Genomic DNA, 17,604 nt, shown 5'->3' with positions numbered 1-17,604 from the left:
TTATTTTTTGGAGGGAGGTGGGGTCCAGTCGTGGGGCCTAAACTCTGGGCCTGGGCACTGCCCCTCAGCTCTTCAGCTCAAGGCTAGCGCTCTACCACTTGAGCCACAGCACCACTTCCGGCTTTTTTCTTTTTGCTTATGTGGTGCTGAGGAATCGAACCCAGGGCCTCATGCATGCAAGGCAAGCGTTCTACCACTGAGCCACCTTCCCAGCCCCAATAGCTCTGTTTAATAGCGCTACTGCTTTTCACTATTAAAAAGAGGGACACAAACTGCATCTTGAGAATAGCAACTTCCTCTTTCCTTTCTATTACAATTTTATTTTGGAGTTTCTTTTTTTTGGTTGGTCGTGGGACCTGAACTCTGGGCCTGGGCCCTGTCCCTCAGCTCTTCAGCTCAAGGCTAGTGCTGTACCACTTGAGCCATAGTGCCATTTTTGGCCTTTTCTGCTTATGTGGTACTGAGGAATTGAACCCAGGGCTTCATGCATGCAAGGCAAGCGCTCTACCACTGAGCCACCTTTCCAGCCCTATTTTGGAGTTTCATTTATGTGCCATCTTAATTTGTTCTAAGTAGTCTGTATTAGGCAACCAATGCCCTTTTTTCTAGAACAGGAAGAGAACCAAATGCTTTAGAGATGGCAGGTATACTTGAAGTGTGGGAGCCTTTATGATTTCTTGACCCTTGTGTAGAAAGGCAGGAGCAACAGGTTTTGATATAACCATTCTGGAAAGCAATTTGGTAATTCTGTAATGCCTTAGTCACCTCACAGTGTGGTTCCTGGGAACTTGATGGAAGTGGCCATTTTCAGGAATTTAGAGTTGGACAATAATGCTCTAACAGCCATCCCAGCAAGGGTGATGGCTGGCCAAAGCCTCACACCGGGCACAGACACCCAGGGAAGCTTGCTCCAGCCAGGGCCTGTGTGTCATACCTCAGCTCATTTTCCCAGCAAACCTGTGAACTTCCCCCATCAACCTTGTTTTGTTGTTGAGGAATTAGACCCATCCTCACAAAGCTAATCAGAAATGGAACTGGGACTTAAACAAACCTTTTAACTACAGTGCAAGCTTCAAAATGAAGGATCTCAGTACAGACTGCATCTCTTTGTGTTTTAACACATTAGGGGACAGTCACAGTTTTTTGCTGCTTCAGCTGGAGATTTTGGAAAAATTACTTTTACTTGAGCATGACAATTACTTGCACATGGCACTTTAGTAATGTATTCTATTGTCATGACAATTTTTTGATACGAGTCCATTTCCCTTATTTTATAGACGAAGACTTAAATTTTAATTTGCCCAAACTCATATAAGTGGTCAGTATCTAGACTTGAGTCTAGACCTGTCTTTAAACCGCAAAACTTTCATGTTTACAACTAATTTTTATTCTTCTTTCCTTTGTCAAGTTCACAATCAGTGTGTAACACTCAAGAAGTAGCTAGCTTATAAGCTGCCCATGTAATAGATGCACATACAGATGCAGAGGTGAAATTGAAATAAAGACATACAATGCCTTCTCCATTAGAAGAATAGTGAAATTCTAAGACTTTAAAACATGACATTTCCCAAAGTATGTTTACTGTTTTTCTAAGTCTGTGGCAGGTTTCCTTATTTTGAAAGAACACTCATTTGGTTTTCCTTGGCATTGTGATACTTTGTTGTGCCATAGTTCTCTGACTGGCATGCAACTGGAGATTCTGAGATTGCTTATTAGAATAATGACTATTTCATGTATTGAGCTAAGATTCCTAGACCTACATTCATAGACACTTGGGACAATTCCAGTGTGTGCATCAACCCATGGCTTAAGCAGTTTTCCACTTTTGGGGTTTTCCTTCTTAATGTTCTTCTTTTTCCAGGTGAAAATTGTAGCGATGAATGAGAATGTCACTCTTAGATCAGCCCTGGAAAAGAATCTGAAGAGCGCAGTGACCGCTGCTTTCCTCATGCTCCCCGAGAGCTTCTCTGAGGAGGACCTCTTCATGGAGATTGCTGGACTCTCCTACTCAGGTTAGTGCAGTGCATGCCCAGAGCTTCCAAGAAGGAGGTAGATTTTTTGTTTGTTTGTTTTTAACCAACTATGCAGGCATCTGCTCTTTCCTTTCCTTTGTCTAAATCCCAGGCAAAACTTCGTAACCTACTGAGGCAACATCCTGGTAAGTCTCAATATTTCCAAGGTCTCTGTCTATAGATATTGTCCTAGGTAATTTTGTGGTTGTTCATTTTTCTTTTGAAATAACTGCAAAACTATAGGAACTTTCTAGAAGAATACAGGAATTCTCTTAAGCCCTTCATTAGTTTTTACACATCACACATTTGCTTTCTCATTTTCTATCAGTCAGTGGAGAGTTTTCCTGCTCAATGCCTCCAAGTAGCCTGGATGGCTTGTGAAAAGATACCTGACTCCATCCCGAGACAGCTGCTTTAGTAGTGTGCCATATGGCCCAAGGGCTTGTGTTGTTGACCTGATCCTGGGTGCTGGTGCTCCTCCAGGAACCCCACCTTAGAAAAACCACTCTGTGTACATGATGTGTACTTCTTTCTAGACTCTTTGAGGGTTGCACATGCCATGTCTCCTTCAGGACACACACTTCTGTTTGTGTTTCCTAAGAATAAAGATGTTCTCACATATTCACAGTGCAGTTGTCAAATGGAGGACATTTAACACTGGCACATTGTTCAGATCAGACTGACAATACACATTCCAGACATTTGACATTCCTGTTGTATGCTTTTTGGGGCTTTTCTCCTCAAGTACATGACCCAGTTAAGGACTAATTGTGTATTTAGTTATTATGACTCTTATTTTTACCAATGATTTAGTTGTTTTGGTGTTGGAGATTGAACCTGGGCCTGAACCGAAGCCCTCAAACATTTTAGGGTTTTGGTTGTTTTTTTTTTTTTTTTTGGTCAGTTGTGGGGCTTGAACTCTGGGCCTGGGCACTGTCTCTGAGCTACCACTTGAGCCACAGCTCCCACTTCCCACCTTTTCTGTTTATGTGGTACTGAGAAATCGAACCCAGGGCCTCATGCATGAGGGGCAAGCACTGAGCCACCTTCCCAGCCCTCAGACATTTTCATCTAGAGCACTTCTTCAGCCTCAACTTACATGACCTTTAGCTTTCTGATAAGCTGATTTTCACTGGAACTAGACTCGGAACAACAGACGAAGATCTAGATCTCTGTCTTAGGGATGAGATCTCCTGCGGGCAATGGGTTGAAAGTCCTCCTGACTTTCCTAGGCTTCTTAGAACCCAGTATCCTTGAATTGAGCAGATTTAGCCCTTGAATATTCCAAAATTTAAGTTACAACCTCACTTTTAGTTACAGCTTTAACACAATTATATGATCTCTAACCTGTGTTTCTCCAGTGAGGGCCAGTGAGAGTAGGACATGGAAAGGGGAGGAAAAGGATCTTTCCTCATTATCCGGCAAATTCCTGCCAGTACTTCCTCCTTGTGTTGAGACTGTCAGTTCTAACTACCAGGTAACTTCACAGTGTGGTGCTCAGGACCCCTTTGCCCTGGGGCCTCATATTGATAGCAACATTGTTATCACGAAAGAAAGGACTTGGGAGGAAAGTGAGTCTTGCAAATCTGGGAGGAGGAGACAGCTCTCCAGTTACTCTTAGAAGTCAGGATGTAAATAAGCTGAAAGGGAACACTAATAAATTGTTGGGAGTGACCCTGAACTTGTTATGTAAGTATGAGTATATACTATTCACATGACTAAGTTTAGGTAATGATCCTGGCTTAACATTCATCAAATGAATCAGCGTCCCATCTGCTACAAAGCTGAAGCTAGACTTCGTTCTGTGAGGGGCATCAGGGTGGAGAGCCTGCGCAGTTACAGTGAGTCAGAGGTGTACTCAAAATAACACATGTAGAAAGCACTAGGAGGAGTTTAGGGAAGCAGCAGCTGATGGTGGTCTTGATTTTTGTTTTTGTGCTGGTCCTGGGATGTGAACTCAGGGTCTGGGCACTGTCCCTGAGTTTTTTTTGCTCAGGCTAGGGCTCCACCACTTGAGCCACAGCTCCACTTTTTTGGTGGTTAATTGGAGATCAGAGTGTCACAGACTTCCCTGCCTGGAGCTGGCTATGAACTGTGATCTTTATCTCCCAGGCACCTGAGTAACTAGGATTACAGGCGTGAGCCACTGGTTCCCATCTGTTTTTTCATTTTTATTGTACTGGGATTTGAACTCAGGGGCCAGCACTTTCTAGGCAGGCCCTTTACACCTGAGCTATGCCTTTTGTCTCCCCTCCCCCCCCCCACTTTTTTTTTTAAGGGTTTCACAGCTTTTGCCTGAGCCATACTCAAACTGTGATCTTCCCAAATAGCTGGGATTACAGGCATGACCCACCTGGCCCTAAAAGCAGTATACTGTTATGACTGAAGTGAATGGCTTATGGCAGGAGAAAATACCATTTCTTATTAAGTGCCAGGAATCTCTCCATACTTACAGAAAGTGTGGTAACTTACGTAACAATAACTTTTTCACTTGGGAGCTATATTATGGCACCCTTTTGCTAATAAGCATACTGAAGCCTGTTCAACTTTCTAAGGTGCTTGACTCCCTCCAAGTCCTCAATTTTCTTATTTATAAAACAGAATTAAGGCCGGGTACTGGTGGGTCACTCCTGTAATCCTAACTACTCAAGAGTCTGAGATCTAAGGATCGCAGTTCAAAGCAAGCCAGGGCAGAAAAGTCCCTGTGAGATTCTTATCTCCAATTAGCCACTCAAAAATGGACGTGGCACTCTGCTTAAAGTTGTAGACCAGTAGCCTTGAGCAAAAAGAGCTCAAGGGCAGCCCTGAGTTCAAACCCCATGAGTGACACCCTCCCCCCCAAAAATGGAATTAGATATCTAACATGGATGTTTCCAATGAGATTTTATATATACATACTTGATATATACAGTACTAGGGCTCAAGGCCAACATTCTGCCACCTGAGTTACATCTCTACTTTGGCTTTTTGCTATTTAATTGGAGGTAAGAGTCTTGTAGACTAATAGTTCTCATGGTTCCAGGCCACCCTAGGCAACAAGTTAGTGAGGCTCATCTCAACCAATTAAAAAAAAGCTGGGTGTGGTGGTGCATTCCTAGCATTCTATCTTTGTAGGACATGTAAACAGAAGGTTCACTGTCCTGGTAGGCCTAGGCATAAATAGGAAACACTATCTGAAAACAATAACTAAAGCAAAAAAGGCTAGAGGCATGGTTCAAGTAGCAGACCATCTGTCTAGCAAGCATGGGGTCCTAAGTTCACCCCCCCCCCCCAATTAAAAGAAAAAAAGACAATGTATACAAATCAACAAAAAAATGCTTGTCAGATTGGCGGAATATGTAAACCGGGTGGATTGATGAGTGCCCGCTCATCTGTCCCTTTAAAAATAACAGTCTGGGTGCCAGTGGCTCACGCCTAGCTACTCAGGAGGCTAAGATCTGAGGGTCACAGTTCAAAGCCAGCCTGGACAGAAAAGTCCCCAGGAGACTTTTATCTCCAGTAAGCTACTCAAAAACTGGAAGTGTTGCTCTGGCTCAAGTGGTCCAGTGCTAGCCTTGAGCACAAAGGAGGCTTAGGGATGGCTCTCAGGCCCTGAGTTCAAGGCCCGCAACTGACCAAAAAAAAAAAAGAAGAAGAATAACAAAACATCCAGGTTCCCTTGTGTAATGCCAGGTTGTCTGAACCCAGGCAGAGCTAATTCTAGGAATCAAACAAAGCAAGGGGAAGTGGCCAGTGGCGTGCAGTGAGTGAGTGAGTGGGGGCAGAAACGGGCTGAGGGAGCCAGCTCTCCCATGTGAAGAGGCATCACCACACCTGCTTTCTGGGAAACCCAGGATGGGCACTTCTCTGGAATGAAAGCTTCTCAGCTTTCTTAGTGATAGCCATGCCATCAGAAGCCTTGAAGCAGTGTTTATTGGTGGTGTGCATACTGAGGAATTTGAAAACCTCACTCTCTGCTGAGCTGCCCCTGAAGACACAGCTGGAACTCTGTGTACTTGACAGTTGCTTGCTGATTTCTGAGAACAGCAGTCCCGATTGATTCATTATGAATAATGTCTCGTGTATAGGGTTTCTCACTGTGTGTCTTAGTGAGGGGTCCTGGAGGCCTTCAGTGGTTCTTGGTGGTGGTTGTCATCCTAGAGACATGCTGCTTCCCCCTGTCCCCACAGCATTCCTCTTCCCCCAACTGCACCCTGCTCCTGCCTGGCTGTCACAGCCTTCCCTGGCTGCTGTTTTCTCTCCCTTATAGTCTGTCCATCACTGGCACATTGATGATTTTCTTGGTCTTCCTCACAACACTAGAATATGGAGGAAAGAATTTTGGGGTGTTTTCATCATCTGTGTGGGAGGGGGCACGTATGCTCAGGATTGAACCCAAGACCTTGTGCATTCTGAGCATGTGCTCTACCAGTGCGCTACAGCCCTGGCCAACATTTTTTGTTTGGCTCACTCCACCTATGCATACAAACCGTGTCTGACGTGTGTGTACTAGGTGCTCAGTTAATATTAGATCATTGGATTGATGGTAATTATGCCGGCTTCTTCCTGGGCCAGTTTGCTGTGCCTGCCTCTTCCTTAGGCCTCATAAGCTCTTCTCAAGTGTGGAAACGGGGGGACCGGCCCAGGCTGTGTCACCGTCACCTAGGTAGTTCATTCTCTTCTCTCCTGCATGGGAGGTAATCAGTGTACTGTCTTTATGCAGCTAAGGAGATTCTTTTTTTTTTTTGGTCGGTCGTGGGGGCTGGACTCTGGGCCTGGGCGCTGTCCCTCAGCTCTTCAGCTCAAGGCTAGCGCTCTACCACTTGAGCCACAGCACCACTTCCAGCTTTTTTCTACTTCTGTGGTGCTGAGGAATTGAACCCAGGGCCTCATGCAAGCAAGACAAGCACTCTACCATTGAGCCTCCTTCCCAGCCCAGGAGATACTTTTAAGAATGCATCTGGATAGTAGCTCAAGCTACCTCCTACAGATGCTGCCTTGGTCACTTTCATTAAATTGCACAGGATTTTACCCACTTAAAAGAATGAAACTAACTTCCTAGCTCATGCCATACACAAAATATAATCCAAATGGATGGTGGCTGTAAGAGTTAAATGTAATCTAGGCACCGGTGGCTCGTACCTGTAATCCCAGCTACTCAGGAGGCTGAGATCTGAGGATCGTAGTTCAAAGCTAGCCCAGGCAGAACAGTCCCCATGAGACTCCTATTTCCAATTAACCACTCGAATACCAGAAGTGTGGCGAAAAGTGGTAGAGTAGAGCGTTAAGCTTGAGCAAAAGAGCTCAGGGACAGCGCCAAGGTTTAAGCCCCATAACTGGAAGAAGAAAGAAAGAAAAAGAAAACAAAAAAGAATTCTTAGAATTACAGTATAAAGAATCCAATATAAGAAAATTTAAAGGATTTGCATAGCTGTTCCTGCAAAGAAGTCACACAGATGACAGTATCACAGGAAAAGATGATGCTGTGTGCCATTTGTCATGGGGACATATAGATCAGCACCACATAGACCACACACAACTAACATGACCGTGATAAAAAGCAGACAGGAACAGGAGGTAAAGACAGAGTGGAGAATGGGAACCCTTGCGTGTGGCTGTGAGAATGTAGAATAGAATAGCTGCTTTGAAAAACCCTAAACAGTTCCTCAAAACCCTAAACAGAGTTTCTATGTGACCGAGCAGTTCTCCTGTATCCAAGTGAAGTGAAAGCGCATGTCCACATGAGACCTTGTACATGATGTTCATATTCAAAGATGAAGAGCTAAAAAGTAGAAAAAACTCAAGTGTCCATCAACATTGGATGGATAAATAAAATCAGTATATCCATACAACAGAATCATATTTTGCCATAAACAGGATTGAAGTAATATACATATGCTACATGACAGACCTTGAAAACACTTTGCTAAGGGACTAAGGACCTACTTTTTTTTCTGGTCATGGGGCCTGAACTCTGGGCATGGGCACTGTCCCTCAGCTCTTCAGCTCAAGGTGAGCACTCTTCCATTGAGCCACCTTCCCAGCCCCTAAAGACCCACATATTTTATGATTACATTTTCATCAAATAGCCTAGGCCTAAGGTGTAGCTCAGTGATAGACTGCTTACCTAGTGAGCATGAGGCTCTGGGTTTTATTCCCACCACTGGGGGGGGGGGGGGGGGGGAGGTCCACTGAAGTAGAACACACCTGACTTGCCGCTTGTGGGACTGAGACACAGAAGGATCAAAGTAGAAGCCAGTCTGGGCTACAATGTGAGACCTGTCTCAAAGGAAAAGTCTCAAAGGGAAAAGAAAAGAAAGGCAGTAAATAAATAATGTCCAGAAGAGACAGTAAGTGTGGGAGCCTTTGCCTAGGACCATGTGGAGGCCGGGAGATGGTGAGTGGCCCCCAGCCGGTGCAAGGTTTCCGTGGGCAGGCCAGCATGTACATCTTGGGTAGGTGTGGTGGTTCCACTCTGTACATAAAATCAGTCTTAGGCGCTAGACCTAAACTAGTATCAGGTCGGGCCACTCCATTGCGCCACTTATAAAGCAGTGGTGATGGCAAAGGTTTATTAGATGGCAGCAAACATGCCTGTGGGAGGAGAAGTAAACACAGCCATCTTCAGAATGTGGAATAGACTAGGAGAAGAGGCAGCAGGGAAGTGTACGTCAGTGTTTTCTTCGGTGGATTACTGTCCTAGTCTTTGCGTAGAGAGGAGTTCTGGAGAAGTTATAACTGTCTGGACGCCTGACGGGGGTGGTCTTGTGCATCTCCCACTTTTTCTTTCTTGGGGGAATTTTTTCCATCCCTCCTAGTAAACACCCCTTATCAAGAAATCTTATGGGTCCTGGCTTCCAAGGTGATTGCCAGGTGTCCACTGAGAGTGGCCAAGAGCAAAGACTCAAACAAAATTAAGGCAGGGATGCTGAGCTTTTTCCCTGCTCTAGGTGGGTGAATGGTATGGTTTGTGAACTAGCGTGGGTTATTTTACCTTGCGATAGGTATCTAGTTTGAGCTGCAGACTTTATATACTGCCCCATGAGAACTGCTCTGAAATGCTCTGTCTCGTAACCTCACATAGGCCTACGTCTATATTCTAGGGTCTAGTGTAGTTGCTGGTGTTTAGTAGCACCTAAGGAGGCACAGAACTGAAATAATAGCAATGTGTGACTTGTTTTGGTTTTTCTTTGTTTTGAACTCTGGGCCTGGGCACTGTCCCTCAGCTCTTCATCTCATGGATAGCACGGTACCACTTGAGCCACAGCCCCACTCTCAGCTTTTTCTGCTTATGTGGTACTGAGGAATCGAACCCAGGGCCTCATGAATGTGAGGCAAGCGCTCTACCAGTGAGCCACCTTCCTAGCCCCTGTTTTTTTGTTTTGTTTTTTGCCAGTCCTGAGGTTTGAGCTCGGGGCCTGGGCACTGTCACTGAGCTTCTTTGTGCTCAAGGCTACCACTCTACCACTTGAGTTGCAACACCACTTCTGGCTTTTTCTGTGTATGTGGTACTGAGGAATTGAACCCAGGGCTTCATGCATGCTAGACAAAGCACTACCACTAAGCCACATTCCCGGCTGTGTGACTTGTTTTAAAAGGGAAAAGTTAGCAGTGGCTTAAGCTCCGGGCTCTGGCTGTCCTCTGGCCATTCCATGAACTTAACATTATCTAATCCTTTAACTCATTTAAGTCCAAAAACAACTATAAGATCGTGAGATTAGTGTGGTTGTTAAACCCTTTGCAGAAGAAAAGACTGACTGACTCAGCTGGAGGTGGTGTGTGCGGGTGTGCTATGTACACTATGTAACCCATGCTGGCCTGCGACTCCAGATCATCCCACCTCAGAAAGGTTAAGTAACTTGACTCACATTGCCCTGACACATTGCCAGTCTTGAACACGAGGGCTTTCCAGTAGGTTTTGCAGCCCTCCCATGCCCACATTTACAACAAAGTTCTGGCCATTGATTGCAAGCCAATTACAGGTGGCTTTCAAGCCTCTGAGTTTGTCCCATGTCAGAGTCCAAGAGAAATCAATTACCCATTGCATTACCTGGTAGTTAGTTCTCTGGATAGAGCAATCAAGAATAAAACCATCAGGAGGGATACAAAATAAAAGCAGCAATCAATTTCAGTCACTGAGCTTTGTTGCAAATAGATCTCCAAAGGTGAGAAAAATGGATTCTTTTGACTAGATGCTGGTTCATGCTGTGCCCATGATTTTATTCCCTTTGTTCTGAAGAAATGAGTAACTACCAATTCTCTACTGTTCCCTGTGGCTGAGCTACTTCTGCTGCCCACTGGTTACAGAAATTTAATTCAACAGACGTTTATTGGTATGCCTTCCCTGTGCCTGTCCGTGCATGAGAGCTGAGCGTCCAGGGCCCCACAAAGAACTGAGGGTCTTGGGCCCAGCAGGCCCAGGTCTTGTTTTTAGAGTTTCATGTGTTTTCTGGGTCCTTCATGAGCAGCTAGGAGCATTTGCATCAATTTCTTTTTACATTTTGGCTAAACACAGCCCTCTTCTCAGAAAGTTCCATCTAGAACAGTAGAACTCTTTGTTTTCAGGGAGTATAGAAAGGGAAGGAATGACACAAATTTATCCACAGGTCCACTGATCTTCCACTTCAGGGCCAACCCTTCATCTCTTCCAAGATAAACAGTGCATTTATAACATCTTGATAAAAGCAAGTTATTTGTACAATTGCAAGTTAGCTACCTCCCTCCACACTTGTCAAGTGATCACATCCAGACTTTGTATAAATTCATCTGAAGTCGTTAGACATAAGAGGTGGGGGAAATTTTAAAATCAGAGTCAAATGATTGCTATGTGCCACTGCCCTGCTACGAAGAGGCAAATGGACCTTGCGTCAATTATCTCTGCATCCTAATCTTGGAATAATAGTGCCTTCCTTAAAAAAAAAAAAAGTGCCTTCCTTATGGAGCTTTTCCAGGACTAAAAGAGCAAATGTTAATAAGCACACACACCTCCAATATCTGCATATCCTATTAGATCAAAAATAATCTGGGGGGGGGGGGCTGGGAAGGTGGCTCAGTGGTAGAGCGCTTGCCTTGCATGCATGAGGCCCTGGGTTCGATTCCTCAGCACCACATATGCAAAAAGAAAAAAGCCAGAAGTGGCGCTGTAGCTCAAGTGGTAGAGCGCTAGCCTTGAGCTGAAGAGCTGAGGGACAGCGCCCAGGCCCAGAGTTCAGGCCCCACAACTGGACCCAAAAAAAAAAAAAAATAATAATAATCTGGGGGCTAGGAAGGTAGCTCAGTGGTAGAGCGCTTGCCTTGCATGCATGAGGCCCTGGGTTTGATTCCTCAGCACCACATAAGCAAAAAGAAAAAAGCTAGAAGTGGTACTGTGGCTCAAGCGGTAGAGTGCTAGCTTTGAGCTTTGAGCTGAGGGACAGCACCCAGGCCCAGAGTTCAGGACCCACGACCGGACCCAAAAATTAAAAAAAATAAAATAAAAAAATCTGTGTCAGGCTGGGAATGTGGCTCAGTGGTAGAGTGCTTGCCTAGCATGCATGAGGCCCTGGGTTCAATTTCTCACTACCACATAAACAGAAAAAGCTGGAAAAAACTGTGATTCAGTGGTAGGGTGCTAGCCTTGAGCAAAAGAAGCTCAGGGACAGTGTGCAGGCCTTGAGTTCAAGCCCCAAGACTAGCAAAAAATAAAATTATCGGGTGTGTGTGTGTGTGTGTGTGTGTGTGTGTGTGGTGTGTGTGTGTGTGTGTGTGTGTGTTTCTGAGGATTGAACGCCGGGCCATGCCCATGGTACTACCCACCACACCTGCAAGTTTCTTTGTACATATAATCCCTTTGTCTCCTTTTCCATATTTTGGTAAGGTGTTTTGCTCTGTTGCCTACTCCTGTCTGTATAATTGTTTCCCACCTTGCTGTGTTGGTGACTGTAGTTTTCAGTGGCCCACGCCGCGATCCGTATGTCGACAGCATCACAGCTGTTCCATTTTCCTCTTGGACGTTTGAGCTGCTCCCGGGTAAACAGTTGAGGAGGGGGTGGAACAGACACAGGTGGGCTAGACTTTTCCCTGCTGTGACAAAATGAACTTAAAAAGAGTCTCTTACAGGGCCTCACAGCTTCAGGGGCTTCAGTTTATGGTCAACTGACTTCATTGCTTTTAGGCCTGTGGTGAGGCAGAAACATCATCGTAGAGGGTCATGATGGATAAAAGTAGTCAGGAAGCAGAGAGAGGAAAAGAGGAGGATCTGGAGAAAAGACATACCCATGAACAGCACACCTCAAGTGGCCCACTTCCCCCAGCAGGCCCTACCTCCTAATTCAACTATGAACTGTCAGTAGATTGCCCATGGACGAAGCTGGCACCCTGGTGATCCAGCCACCACCAGCGGGGGTTTGGGGGGAGGGGTGGTAAGATGACCACATATGATCCACACGGTAGCACATGCTAGGCAAGCATATGGTCATTGAGCTATATCCTCAGCCTGATGAACAGATTTTATATGTAATTTGTTAGCTTACTTCCTGGGAAATCTTAGGCAAGTTATTTTATCACTGTGTCCTCATTGTCACACATGGCAAACAAGAACTGACCACTGGCTGAGAAGATGGCCATGTGGACTACATGACAGCCCTCGGAGCAGTGCCTGGCGCTCCCCAGACACTCAGTAGACCTTGCCTCCTGGTCTCCGCCTTGCTTGTTCCCTGGCCTTGCTTGTTCTCCAGGGATGGGCTTCTTAAGTCACTGCTTTTAAGAAGGGTTTTAGCAGCTTATGGTATCAACAACCATAAGTAAAAGGATCAACTTCTTCACAGCTTCATTTGCAGTAAGTCTTCATTTGAACCATGTGACTCTTTCTGAGTAAAATTAGTAGTGCAAAAACAAGATCATTTGGTACTTTTACAGATCATGTCAGGACTGGGTCTTGCTGCTGCTCACCCACCTCAACACAGACCTCATCTCTACCTTGGTCCAAGACCATTCAGGAGTAATCTCAGGATGCATTCTGCCACTATCTAAATTTGTCTTTTGATGCTTATAACAGCCAGGATACTGTATTCCTTACTGAAGTGCATACTCTTAAGACGTGGTCTTAGTCTGTCTGCTGTTATAAATTACACAGTACCAGGGCTGGGAAGGTGGCTCAGTGGCAGAGCGCTTGCCTTGCCTGCCTGAGGCCCTGGGTTCAATTCCTCAGCACCACATAAAGAAAAAAGCTGGAAGTGGCACTGTGGCTCAAGTGGTAGAGCGATAGCCTTGAGCTGAAGAGCTGAGGGATAGCACCCAGGCCCAGAATTCAGGCCCCACAACCGGACCCAAAAAAAAAAAAAAAATTACACAGTACCATAGACTGGGTAGTTACAAAGAATGAAGATTATTTTGGTTCAGTTCTGGCTTGAGGTGGAGGACCTACATTTTTGGCTTCTTGCTGAGTCCTAAGGTAACACAGGGTGTCACATGGTGGTAGACAAGTGTGCATCTGTCTTCTCAGTGTCTTGAGGCTACACGTGGATGATCTTACCTAGCCATGGTCACCTCCCTAAGGCCCCACCTCTAAACTAAGCTCCATAGTCAGGTTACTCCTCCCTCTTAGTACCTCACTGCAGAGAGCAAATCATACTCACATCAGCACAGATCTCTTTGTACTTTTACTTTTTCCAAAGCAAGACAGTTAATGTGCTCCAGGGAAATTCATTTTGGCAGGCAGTGACCACTTCCTCCTCCATAGGAAAAGACTGGCAAGTGTCACATGTGCCCTGGACTCTCCAGGTTCGTGTTGCTGCCCTGCTGTGAATCGCCATCGTGCTCTCTTCACCCCCTAGCATGGATAGTTTGGAGGATAAATTGTCAAATACGAATGTGATGGTTTCCTAAGAAGCTGAGGCCTGTGCCTGCACTTGCCACCTCTGGACTCCTCTGGCAGCTTGCTGTCTGCCCAGCAAAGCAACATGGCTGGCACATGCATAACCTGTAGTTTCCTGTATGTCTAAACTTTTTTTTTTTTTAATCCTTGCAGTAGTGAGGTGGAACTCAGGGCCTCATGCATGGTAGGAAGTGTTCAACCACTGAATCTCTCCCTATCAGCCCACGAGCTGTCTAGTTTTATCACTTTCTTCCATGTCTTACCTCCATGTGGTGGAGGTAGACACTTTATTTGTTGCAAAGCCGCTCTTGGTCCTTCAGAAATTCTGGTTCTGCAGCTCTGGCTTGTGCAGGCATTTCTCACCACTCGCAAGTTTTAAACTTACGTCTGCTTTCAGTCCTGTCATGGGCATAATCCTTTTCTTACTGAGACTTTGAGCATCCCTGTTCTTGCCCTTGTCAATTGTTTAGCAAGGTTAATTCTGTTTGTACACACTACAAAAGCCTTCCTGAAACTGTTTAGCCTTGTGTAGGCCTGGGCCAGGCCAGAGGAGGGTGAGGTTTAAAATACTGTGCATAGCTCTGCCTGGAGCACAGTTTCCTCCATAAGATAAGGTTTTATCAGTATGGAAGCTTCTGTACTGGAAAAACAGAAACGAGCTGCCTACTGTGATTAAGTAACTGCTCTATCTGGCTTACCGGCCCTGCACTTTGAGAGGCACTTGCATTCCCTGCGTAACCTGTTCATCTGGAGGAATCCTGCTGGCTTGAGCCAGCATACTGGGGGGAGGGGGGCGGAGGGAGACACTGTTGTTCATAGAGCAGAGCCTGTATGCTTAACAGAAGATTAATTGTTCTGTTTGTTTCAACTAGGTGACTTTCGGATGGTAGTCGGAGAGGAAAAGTCAAAAATATTTAATATTGTGAAGCCCAACGTGGCCCACTTCCGTGAGCTCTACGGCAGCATACTGCAGGACAACCCCCAAGTGGTGTATAAAACCCAGCAAGGCAGACTAGAGGTAAATGCTGTGGAAAATAGCCAGAGCTGTGAGGACAGTGAGCAGCACCCTCACATTTGTATTTGAAAATTCAGTTGTGCCTCTGCGTGGGGTAACAAGGTTAGGGAAAGGGTGTCTCTGGAGAAGAGAGCCAGCCAGCCAGAGGGACACTGAACGTGTCTTTTCTGCCACCTGTCAAAGGAGTGAAGTTCAACTCTGAGTTTGCCCTCTGCTTCCCTAGCAGTGATGTGCTCAGCTCTCGGGGGCTTTCTTCCACATGTGTGCACACTCCTTTGTGTCTGAACATAACATGGTATGAAGAGGACGGTGTCTTACAGAAATGTGCTCACACATGCACCATGCTGAACTGTTTCCCCACTTGCTGTGTTAACTCTGTCTGGAACTTTTATGACACTTTCTTATTGAGGTATTTGAAAAAATATTTAAATTATTCAAAATAAAATCCAGGGCGGGACCTCAGTGGCTCACGCCTATAATCCTAACTACTCAGGAGGCTGAGACATGAAGATCTCGGTTCAAAGGCAGCCCGGACAGGAAACTCTGTGAGACTCTTATCTCCAATAAGACCACTAGAAAACCGGAAGTGGCACTATGGCTCAAGCTGTAGAGCTTGAAGAGCTGAGGGACAGGGCCCAGGCAGAGAGTTAAAGCCCCACGATCGACAAAAGAAAAAAAAATCCAAAGAACCTTTCTTTGGAGAAAGGTAATTTATAATTTTTTTAACTGTAGAAACGGATGTTTTTGCCTGTAACATAAAGAATGCGGTGTTTTAGTTCTTTTCTGATGTATGTTCTGCAGCCAGGTCCTGGGGCCGCCAGCACTGTGCTGAGCTCAGTACAGTGGGATTCCCAGACCTGAGAAGAGGTGCTCAGCCTCAGTCCTGCAGTTTACCCGTGCACTTCAGGTGTGGGGTGGGAAGGTTAGCTTTTACTTCTATCAGTGTAATGCCCACTCGTGGTTTGGAAGCCAGGTGGTACCTCAAGTTTTCAAAGTAGAACAGGTGCCTGCACCACTCTTCCTTGCTTTCTCCCCTACTTCCTATAGGCAGCCTGGTGTGGTCCCACTATAGCTGATTCCTGTGAGACTCACCTCTGGAGTCTAAGTAGTAAGATTCACCTGTTATTTCTTGATTCTGTTCTATACCTCATAATCCTCCAGTGGAAATGAGTTTGTTCCCACTCCTTTACCCTACATGCGTGCACACTTCCTCTCCCTTTCTCTCCCTCACTTTCCCCCTCTGGCTTCTCATGCTCCACTTGCAATTATTTTGTAAATATTACTTAACATTCATTATTTACTTTGTTATGACCTAGGTCCTTGCCACTGAGTAATAAATACCCTAGCCTTATGACAACTTTTGTTTATTGCTGACATATAGTATTATGCAGTTTGCTTTCCTTTTTTTTTTTTTTTTACCAGCCCTAGGGCTTGAACTCAAGGCCTGGGCACTGTCCCCAAGCTCTACCACTTGAGCTACAACACCACTTCCTGCGTTTTCTGTTTATGTGGTACTGGGGAATCGAACCCAGGGCTTCATGCATTCTAGGCAAGCACTCTACCACTAAGCCACATTCCCAGCCTGGCCGTTTGCTTTCCTGTGCAACTTTGTTTTTTCTGAAGTTAACAGGTCCTCAGGTTTATTCACTTGCTTGGTTTTCTGTGTGCTTGCTTCTAATTCATCCTCAGATCCTGACCTATCTATAAAATTCTTCCATTTCAGACAATACATAGGGTGTTTTCTGGTTTTTTGTTCTTCCCGGAGGTACCTGGCATGTACCTTCCCAGGCTGCTTGTTTTCTAGAATCCATGCACAGCCCTGCTGCTCAGACTTCCTCTTACCATCTCCCTGACATCTCCTCTGTCTCTTCTGTTAGTCTTGGGTTTTCTGGTTGTGCTTTACTCCCTTTCTAACATTGGTTGTGAAGTCGATGTTTTTGAGACCAGGCACTCTGGATTGTGTGGTGATTTGCAGTTGTCTTTGTGTATATCTGTGTTCCAAATCTCCAGCCTTTTCAGCTGGAAACAGACAAACTTCAATTTTAGAAAATTTTCTTCTAATATTTTGAGTGGGTTTTTTATATCTGTTTTCTTAATTTATTCTCTTTGAACTTCCTGCTGCCTTCATTTGTCTCTAAGTTCCTGTCCTCTTGTCGATTCATTCCTGTCTGTTACATTAGAGCTCTTCCTCAAACATCTGGCTTTCTGTCTTTTTTTTTTTTTTAAGCAAGGCATTAAAACAGACTAGGATCTTTTGTGATTAGAGGACTTGTCATTGGAGGGCAGGGGCCAAGTGTTTAATGTCAGCAGCTGTAGAATTTATCCTGCCTAAGAGACAGGGAAGGAGGTAGCCATCTCTGCCAACTTTTTTAGAAATTCAGCAAAGGGAAAGGAATGGGAATTTTCTTAAACATGAAGATAAACATAATCTAAACTCTTCCCTGTGGCCCACAAAGCCATCCACTTGGATCAGAGTTAACAAGGGGTACTAAGATGTGTGTCCTGCTGTTGAGGGTCAGTTGCTCCTGCCAAGATAGAGGACAACTCATTTCCCTACTGCCAAATGTTTACTGGTCCTGGGAGCTGCAGTCCACCTACAGACTCAGGGGTGTGGAAATGGGCAGCACCTGGTCTCCTTTAGGGTCATCAGGGGTAAGCAAGCTCACTTCTGCTATCCCTTGGCCCCTAGCTCCTCTGTCAACAGGGCATGTAGGACTGTGGAATGGCCTTTACCTGAGTCCTCG

General features: G+C 45.3%; 1 protein-coding gene across 2 annotated transcripts in view; it reads left to right on the top strand.

Annotated features, from left to right (window-relative positions):
• Tamm41 (TAM41 mitochondrial translocator assembly and maintenance homolog) overlaps positions 1 to 17,604 on the top strand; it is a 40,393-nt gene that overhangs the window by 8,541 nt on the left and 14,248 nt on the right. For both annotated transcript variants that reach the window (XM_042680268.1, XM_042680269.1), the window contains 2 exons: positions 1,862 to 2,012; positions 14,718 to 14,863. In XM_042680268.1, coding sequence (XP_042536202.1) covers positions 1,862 to 2,012; positions 14,718 to 14,863 — 297 coding nt within the window. The remainder of the gene's footprint in view (positions 1 to 1,861; positions 2,013 to 14,717; positions 14,864 to 17,604) is intronic.

This window comes from Dipodomys spectabilis, unplaced genomic scaffold (genome assembly GCF_019054845.1).
Source record: "Dipodomys spectabilis isolate Male_0828 unplaced genomic scaffold, ASM1905484v1 ptg000054l, whole genome shotgun sequence".
NCBI classification, from domain to species: Eukaryota; Metazoa; Chordata; class Mammalia; order Rodentia; family Heteromyidae; genus Dipodomys; species Dipodomys spectabilis.
This window is presented reverse-complemented; position numbering and strand designations above follow the sequence as displayed.